The 9,287-nt window shown below is 40.9% G+C and overlaps 1 protein-coding gene across 1 annotated transcript; it reads right to left on the bottom strand.

Moving 5' to 3' along the window:
- Positions 1-7,062: 7,062 nt before the first annotated feature.
- On the bottom strand, positions 7,063-8,660 carry LOC147603893 (LOB domain-containing protein 4-like). Its single transcript, XM_086795951.1, has 2 exons — positions 8,266-8,660; positions 7,063-7,808 (listed from the first exon to the last, which is right to left on the bottom strand). Exons 1-2 carry the CDS (start codon positions 8,461-8,463, stop codon positions 7,353-7,355), a joined length of 654 nt encoding a protein of 217 aa, XP_086652077.1. The 5' UTR covers positions 8,464-8,660; the 3' UTR covers positions 7,063-7,352.
- Between the last annotated feature and the right edge of the window lie 627 nt (positions 8,661-9,287).

The following is a 9,287-nucleotide window of genomic DNA, read 5'->3' as shown; positions in this document are numbered from 1 at the left end:
CACTCCGCTACACGATGCGGTCCACCACAATCGTAGCATTGAAGAGGTGGTCTCCTCGACAAGGTATTAAGGTTTTGCCCTCTTGTGGCCAGAGCAGCCGCTTGATATACAGGCTTGACTTGCCCAAAATGATCCTCCATGTAGTACTGGGGAATCATTTCAAATGTATCAATCCCATATGGAGCAGTGGGGTCTATCTCCTCTTCATAATCCCCACACGCACTATGTGACTCACAACCCATCTGGTTTATTGGGGTAATCCTTGGATGTGGAGGTTGTGGTCCTAGCGCACTGGCGGTGGTAACGGCACAGACTGGACTACCTTCGGATTCCTTGGAACTATGTGCTGTGACGATTGCTCGACAGGTTGTGCAGGCATTAGCGCGGGTACTTGAGGTGTGTTTGACCAGGCTAGTGGTGCCTGATTTGCCAACATTCGCTTAAGTACTAGGCAATCCTTAGATTGATGGCCGTACTTACCACATGCATTGCAATTCCCATTGAATTTGACTCTGAATGTGGGACATTCACTCGTGCTATGTGGCCCTAAGCACACCGAACACCATTGTTGCTCTCTTCTTGGGTACATATGGCTATTCTGAGGAGCTCGATTACCCCTAAAGTATTCTTGGAGAGCCTTAGTAAGGCCGGTCATAGACATTTCGGATATCTTGGGCTCCTTGGCAATAGGTTTTACTGTCATTGGCTCGTGCCCAGATACTTGTGAACTAACGGATTTTGTTTCTGAAGACACCTTTTTACCTGCAATCATCAAGTTGTCTTCTAACTGGATTGCATTGGCAGTGACTGCTTCCCACGTTGTAAGACCTCTAATGACTAGGCCATTGTATATGTCCTCGTGGCGCAATCCTCGGATGAATCTATCGAGCAGTTGGTTATTATTGAAGCACTCATCGGGAGTGCAGCGAGAATTTAGATGCTTCAATCGACTTATAAAGTCTCTCACTGACTCCCCTTCCTCACGTTCAGCTTTTTGGAGTTGAGATGCTACTCCCCAAAGCACACCCTCACGTATGTATTCTTTCAAGAACAATCTCCTGAGAGTGGGGTAGTGAGTGCGCTCTTCAACCCTTAAGGTTCGATACCAATCTCCGGCCTTCCCACTCAAGGTTAAGCCTAAGGCTTTACACTTATGCAGCTCATTGTGCTCTTCCAAGGAATCACACACGTGTTCAAAGACTTCAATGTGCTTCCTAACATCCTCGTTACCACTGAAGTTTTGAGTGAGCTTAGCCACTTGTATTACCTTGCTTCTAGGTTCTCTCTCAGGCATGCCCTGCATGTTTTCCGCAATAGATCGTCCGATCGTCTGAGCAAACGCTGCAAGATCACCTAGGTGAGCAGGCATAGCTGGTGGAGGCACTTCTGGGATAGCCTGGCTGATAGGAGTTGGCGTTGGTCTGAGTATGTTGGCAAATGACGTAGGATATGATATGTGACTAGGCCTAGCTCCTCTTGGATAAGGGTTGTGATAAGGCGGTCGTGGAGCATACGCCATTGGCATACTGAGAGGCGTAGGAGTTACATGAGCATGAGTAGCAATAGGTACATATGGTTGATAGGCACTGGCACGCACTGTTGTATGTACTGTTCCACTAGGTAGCGGTGTCGTACTAACTACAGTGGTAACAGGTGTGCTTTCTGTCATGCTCATCATTGGGGTAGGCATTGTGGATTCCTTAATGGAAAGTTGAGCCAAGGTTGGAAAGCTAAAGTTACTGCTCGTGGGCTCAACCTGCATTGAGACTCCAGGCGAAACAACATACGAAGGGTCTATGGGACTCACCGAGGGAGTCTCCAATTGTGATAGGGTTGGTTGTTTGGCCTTGCCCATATCCAAAAACCTCATAGGGCCAGTGGAAACTAGGTTCACTCCCCTATTTTGCCTCTCAATTTGGATAATTCTATGAATAACCTCACATATCATTTGCTGTTGCTCTTCTAGATTAGTGGCGCTAGATGTAGATCGTAGGACTTCTAACCAACCCACATGATATGTGTAACCCGTGTATAGGTCAGTTAGAGTCTCTGTGTGTAGATCATATTCCCAATTTTCATTGAGAAATATCCCTTCCAGACTTGGTGTGCCAAACGGTTCTCTTGAAGTGGACGCAATGTCACTTCTTATGGATTGGCTTCTAGGGACCTCTACTTTAGGAAGAGCATCGGAATGTGGTAGCTCAGTAGGGCCCTCATTAAACGAAGTGGGTAGAATATCCACATGGACACTCTTTGGGAGGGTAGGGTCCACATGAGATGTGAATGGCGAATCCACTACCCCTCCTTCTTCATTTACTTCGCTTGTCGCATGTTCAGAGCGTGTAGCTCTACTAAAGGTCTCTATTAGACGACTAAACATGCTAGATCCGGGTTGTGGGACCCAAACTGGCATGTTTTGGCTTGTCTCCTCAGGGTTCTTGGTAGGGTGCCCTTCCATGGCTTCTGAGTCAGAGGACGAGTCACTATCCACTTTTCGTGGATCTTGGGTTGCACTCCCTTGGGTTCCAGCTGAAGGCCAAGATGCTAACATGGAGGGATGGTGTGAGCCTGCGTAGACTAAAACGCTTTCTAGTGGTTCAGGCTCTAGCACCTGACCAGAACGTAGATACATGTGACGTGGGTACCCTACGTGCGTTGGTAACTATCCTTGAAACTCACACAAGTGGTTTCTTAGGTGTTTCGCACCCCGTTTTTACTTGTTTTTAGATTGTTTTTAACTCGTTTTTAACCCCCTTACTTATGGTCGAACCTGGCCTAGGGCGTATGATAGCTCAAAACGAGCGTATCGTTCAAAGGGTCCTAGTGTGCTTTACAGCACCGTGTTCGCCTATCCAGAGCTCTCGTGGTCCTCCGTTTCCCTATGGGGGAAGGGGCAAAAGCCTATTTGCTTGTGGAGGAAAGGGTGAGGGCTTTATCCCACATGCTCACTTTACTCCCTGGGGAGTGGGCTACATATAGGGCATGACTTCCCATAAGCTCTCACTTGAAAGAAAGCTATGGAGGCTCACTCTCCTACATATATATATCAAAAGACCGAGACTGAGGCCGGGGTCGTGGGTCGATTGGGGTCTTTTCTTTTCAAAATTTTTTTTCTCCAAATAAAAAATCTTTCCTCTCCACACGTTTGGTTTCTTCTTTAGAAATAAAATTTAATTTTTTTTTATTTTTTTATTTTTTAAATTATTATTTTTTATTTTTTATTTTTTGAGATAAGTTTTCTAGGGTTTCTTTCTAGGTTTCCTTTCCCACACGCGGAGCAGAAAAATAACAGAAATGCAGAAGACAAATTGCAGAAACAGATTGCAAAACACAGAAACGCCTCAACAGCAAACACACAGACGCCTTTCCTGCAGTGTAAATTAAACTTCACACAGCAGCCAGAGCTGCAAACTAGAGCTTGGTGCAGGACAACTCCCCGGCAGCGGCGCCAAAAATGTGCGCTTTTGCCGCACAGATCGTAGCTGGGGCCTTGCCGAACACCGTATGCGAGCCACGAATGGCTGCAAGCATACAACCAGGAAGGCAAGCTCAAACAGAATGCAAAAGGTGTGTCACTCACTGCTTAACTGCCGCCTTGAAGGATTCCCGCGTCGCAGCCGTGAAGAAGGAGCCGCCATTGCCGCTCTACTGCCTCTCCGCCACGCCGTGCCGCTACACAGTGCTCGATCGCTCTCTCACTCACTCTCTCTCTCTCTCACACACGCAGGAGAAGGAAACCAAAGAGATAAGGCAAGAGCACTCTTATATTCACAACACATGAGAATGAGGATTTTAGGGTTATATTTGACTCTTATAGGTGACTTGGCCATTCACACTTGGGCGCCGATACATGGCCAGCCGATCCTAACCCTTATCCTACTGATATTCAAGGTACGCCTCTCATCGGCGATCACCCAATCCCTTCATCCTTAACATATGGTGCCGACAAGCCCGGCCCATGACTCAGAATATTTAAATTAATGACGTAAAACATAATACGTCTCAATGTCCGTCATAGGTTAACACCTATAATAGTCGAGCGGGCCTTTGAAAAATGGGAATCAACTTTGTAGGACTCATTAGTCATCCTATCATGCATAAAACCCAAGCCCACTATATCATAGTAGTCATTGACTACTTTATTAAGTGGGCAGAGGCTAGGGCTACCATGCCATTGACTACTTTATTAAGTGGACAGAGGCTAGGGCTACCATGAAAGCTAATGCTCACACTACTTCCAAATTCTTGTATGAGCAAGTTATTTCTAGATTTGGGTGCCCATTAGAACTTATAAGTGACCAAGGGTCACATTTTGTTAATGAGGTGATTGACTACCTCAGGCCTCATGGTAGGACAATGAAAGTCTTTGCCCTACTACCCCCACAGGGTAATAGCCAAGAAGAGAGCACCAACAAGACTTTATTCATTCAATTGACATGTGTGCACATGCTCCGTGTGTGTGTGTGTGTGTGTGTGCGTGTGTGTGTGCGTGTGTGTGTGCGTGAATTTTATCTCATCATTAGATATTTTATCAAATATTTTTTATTTTTTTATATTTAAAGTATATTTGTAACATAACTTATACAAAAATTTTGATCTCAAAATATACTTATCTTCTTTTGCAAGATATATTTTTTAAAATGTGAAAGCATGCTTATAAACATCTAAATGTATTTCACATTTATTTAACAAATTTAAAACATTTATCAACACATGTAAAGAAATTCTATGATGTCTAGAAATGTAAAAGCAAGATCACACATCTCTAGAAGTTTCAAATATTTATCATATTTAATATTTTCAAATTTTTAGCATTATGACTATCTCGATTAAGTTTGTACCCATGCAACCATGCAAAACAAGCATAAATATACATCCAGTTTCTATATATGAATGTTTATCTTGTTTTGAAATGCTATTTTGTGCAAAAAATAATCTTGTATGAAAACGATTTCTCATACGAATTTACTTTTCATAAGAAATGTATGTCATATGAAATGTGGGCTAGAAACCAACTTTCAAAAAACAATGAGGTTGCTAGATTTCAATTATTTCAACAAATTCTACTTGCCCTTTTTTTATTAGTCTATATTAGTCAAATTTTGTAATTGAAAATAAGTGTAGCTTATTCAACTGCCATGTCATCTTTGTTCTCCTTGTTATGGATAGCAAAAAAAGTTTGTGGATAAGAAAGGTTCTCCTTGTTCTTCTAAAGAGGGGGAGAAAGTATTTACATTGGTACCATCATCCAAGTTTAATACCTCAACTCTAGTTTGATACTTGGACCACATTAAAAAATCCTACTAAGACACTTTTACGTCCTCAAAACCTCAAAAACCTCCTAGATAGTTACTAGTATATCTCATGGATCTTTTCTTGTTGGAGTTTCATATATTTTTTAAAGGGGTTTTAGGAAATTCAAATATCTTAATTTACCGAATTCGACGACATTTCCATGCTATTCAAATGAGGTGACCAAGATATTACTCAAAAATATGTTTTTTTTATTTTTTGATTCTACATTTAATAAAAATGATTTTTCATACATATTGAAGTGATTGGAATCCTCTCACAAGGGACAATAAGGGATCTAAGCAATTTAGAACACTTATGAGGAGGTTTTTCCTTCATGTTTTGTCAACTTCTCTAGAAAAAAGTGTGCTTTAGTAGCGAGACATTTTGAGATGCTGATCACTTTATACACATATTATTCTAGCATAAAAATACCTAATTTGATAATAAGTATTGTCTCTTAACTTCCTACTGATGTATATATGATGCCTCTATAAGAAAGTTCTTATGAGATTTAAAAAATACCTAATTTGACAATAAGTATTGTCTCTTAACTTCCTACTGATGTATATATGATGTATATATGATGCCTCTATAAGAAAGTTCTTATGAGATTTAAATTAAAAATGTGAGGGAAAACCCCATAAAATGACATTTTTATGTCATGTAACAATACGAAACTAGTGTTAAAGACAAGACGATATGCTAGGTTAATTGCTAGATATTGCGAAGCTTTTTTTTAAAAAATTCTATGAAGTCAAAGATGTGGCTACAACTAAAGGCTATTTTGAATTCATCTTAGTAAGATTTCAAAGTATCTTTTTGATGGTGATAATTTGATTGATGGTTTTCAATCATAGACTAGAGCATAGTATTGGAGAAACCACACTGTCCTCAAGAGTTGTTGGTGGCTTGGAAAGGTAGGCAACATTTTTCAAACCTCATCGTTATGGATGATGATTGTTAGAAGGGGTGAGAGAAGCCACATTAAAGGATAATATACACAAATACCCAACAAATATCTAGGGGTTAGATGACTTGTGCATGGGGAGCCAATGGCATTCATCATGATCCATGTGAACTCAAGCAAGGGATTACTTCGAAAAATAAACAAGACATTAAGGGGTATAAGGTGGGGTGTATCAACTAGCTTTAATGTCATGGTTTTGTTTCCATGCTTGCCTTTTCTTGCAATGCCTTTTATTCAACAATCTTAGTCTATAGGGCTTGGGCTATCCTAGTTTATGGGGCTTGTGCTATCACAAACACAGTACACTGTAGTGATTTCATATTCACATAGCACACTAGTAAGCTATAGAATGTGAAAACATTAATGCAAAGCCCATGATGAGGAGTTAGTGATTGAAAATAATTCAATAATAAAATGAATTCAAGGTGATAGCAAGAATAATTTTCTATCTACAACATTAGATCACTTTCATGAGATCAATGCAAACACTTGTAACACTCGCACGTATATTCCATTCAAGTTATAGATAATTAGATTAGATCACTTTCATGAGATCAATGCAAACACTTGTAGCACTCTCATGTATATTCCATTCAGGTAATAGATGATTTGCACACTAAGATTAAGGATAGAAACGTGTCGTACGTCCAATCACATAATATAAATTTAGGAATGTTCAAGTATATAAATTTAGGAATGTCATAGTACTTTATTTTGAAAGGGACCATGATATTGATGGTTATGCAATGAAATATGGGGGCATACTTAAACAAGGCCTTGTACTTAAGCACTTTATGGCCAATCACGTTATCGAGGGTAAGATAGGATTCAAGGATCCTTAGGCCATAAAGGAGGCATAACAAGAGTCACATGAGTAATTAAAGGGGCAATGGTCACCTATGGCCATAAGAAGCAGCCTTGGATGACCAAGAGAAAGCTCCTTTCAAAAATAAATGAATAAAAGAATGAAAGACCTCAATTAAGCTACATGAAATGAGCAGCAATATGATATTACAAAGAGGTCAAAGGCACATATTTGGTGGAATGAAAGAAAATTGCAAAATTAAGTGCAAGCAAAGCTGCTTCCTGGTTAGCAGCTTTGATGCAATTGTGACCAATAGTGTTCTTTCAGGTCAATAGAAGCCATGGTGCTCTCTGGGGATGCAATTGTGTAGCGGTTGTTCGAGTTAACTGTAGTTTGGGAGGATGTTAGGGTAGAGGAGGCATGTGTGGTGGTTGATGCAGGTACTTTGAAGGCAAGGGGGGTGATGATGGGAGCTCCATTATGATCAATATTATTAAGGTTGTAATTATTGCTACTATGGTGGTGGTGGTGGGCTGATGCAGCTGCTGCCATTGCACTCTCTTGGAACCTAAATCTCATGATTTGGGTCCTCACTGCATGCAGCTCAGCTTGTAAAGATTGTGCTTGCTGTTGCAAAGCTGATATTACCCCCAAACACCCATACACAGGATCCCTTATCCTTGCATTTGCTTCATAAACCAGACTATTGGCCACGTCAGCCCTTTGATTTTCAGGCACCTCCTGCACCACAAATTATTGTTATTTAACCTTAATCTTGATTGCTTACTTGGCAGCAATAAAACCCATCAAATATCCTGAACTTTAATTGCTTCCACCTGTCATATTTCTTCTTCCCAAGTAGATATAAAACTCAGAAAATTAAGTGTTTCTTGTGATAACTACTGTGATTTGGATTAAATATAAGGTCAATTTATTGGTGAATGTGTGTTCTAAAGTGAAGAAAAGAGAGCAAAAAATGATCTTGTATGGCTTTCAAGAAGCGGCAACTAATTAAGGAGAAGAAGAAGCGAAGAAATTAATAGAGATATATAATAAAAAGAAAGACTCAGAAAGAAACATAGATTAGGTCAAAAATTAATAAAGATATATATATAATACAAAGAAAGACTGAGAAAGAAATAAATATTAGGTCAAAATTTTATAGAAGCCAGGGAAACCAAAGCAGAGGAGGTCATACCATGAGCATTTTGGAGACGTTGCTTGCACCAAAGATTTTGTGAACACATGCAAACTTCTGCGGCTCGGAGGAGGAGAAATATGGAGAGAACGGGCACTCCTGAGCACACCTTCTCCTCAAAAGCTTGCAAGCCGCGCAAGGGGTGGTTGTCTTGGGCTGGCCTTCGGGTGACCCCACGCCATCTCCTCTCCTGCCCATGGCGTCGCTAATCCTCTCCTTTAACTCCTTCTTATGCGCCACTAATCCTCTCTTAATCTCTGTATTATTCTAACGCCAAATCTCCTGCAAAACCTTTGTATTGGATTCTCTTACAAAGCGTTGTACAAGCTGCTAATTGTGTCGCGATCTCATGCAAGTCTTTGCAGGTAATCTCTGCAGGTACCTATTTAAGATGCGAACTCTATGAGAGAGAGAGAGAGAGAGAGAGAGAGAGAGAGAGAGAGACACAGACAGAGAGAGAGAGAGAGAGAGAGAGAGGATACCTTGTTCCGAGAGTCGTGAGCGAGAAGCACGTAGACTTAAAAGAAAGGAGTGGGCGGAGATGCCAGGCATGATCGAAGAGAAGGCCAGCTCATTTCTAACCATCGTGTGTAGTTGACGCCCCCGCCCAAGCCCATTCCCATGTTATTAGAGTTCTCTCCTCCACGTGGGATGACTTGTTGCATGTGATTTTCGGTCTACCATACAATCTCCCTTCATTTATGCCCTTAGAGTGCTTTCACCCGTGAGCAATTGCCTTTTATGCGCTTTCACACGTGAGTAATTTTTGTTCACCTCATACTTGTAAACCCAGTGCTAATAAATTCCGGCATTCAGTGTAAATTTTTGTCACCTTCCACCACCATGTCTAACAGAGTTAGTCCCATTTTTCCTATTTTTAGGAGTAGAATTTAGTATTATATTTTTGTAATCCCTCATTCTGCATATTTATTATATCTGGTTGGACAAAGGTTTTTTCTCGAGAACTAATGGCAATGTAGTAATGGGCACTGCTTTGGTGAGTATGGATGGCCAATATTGCG

The sequence above is a fragment of the Cibotium barometz genome, chromosome 63 (genome assembly GCF_041138505.1).
Source record: "Cibotium barometz isolate CiBa-2024 chromosome 63, ASM4113850v1, whole genome shotgun sequence".
NCBI lineage: Eukaryota > Viridiplantae > Streptophyta > Polypodiopsida > Cyatheales > Cibotiaceae > Cibotium > Cibotium barometz.
Note: the sequence above shows the minus strand (reverse complement) of the source record. Positions and strands in the feature narration are given on the sequence as shown.

Excerpts from the sequence above, each read along its gene's own strand:
- LOC147603893 (XM_086795951.1), bottom strand. The coding sequence starts at position 8,463 with ATGGGCAGGAGAGGAGATGGCGTGGGGTCACCCGAAGGCCAGCCCAAG. Across the intron at positions 7,809-8,265 it reads ACGTCTCCAAAATGCTCATG|GAGGTGCCTGAAAATCAAAG; the intron begins GTATGACCTCCT and ends TTTGTGGTGCAG.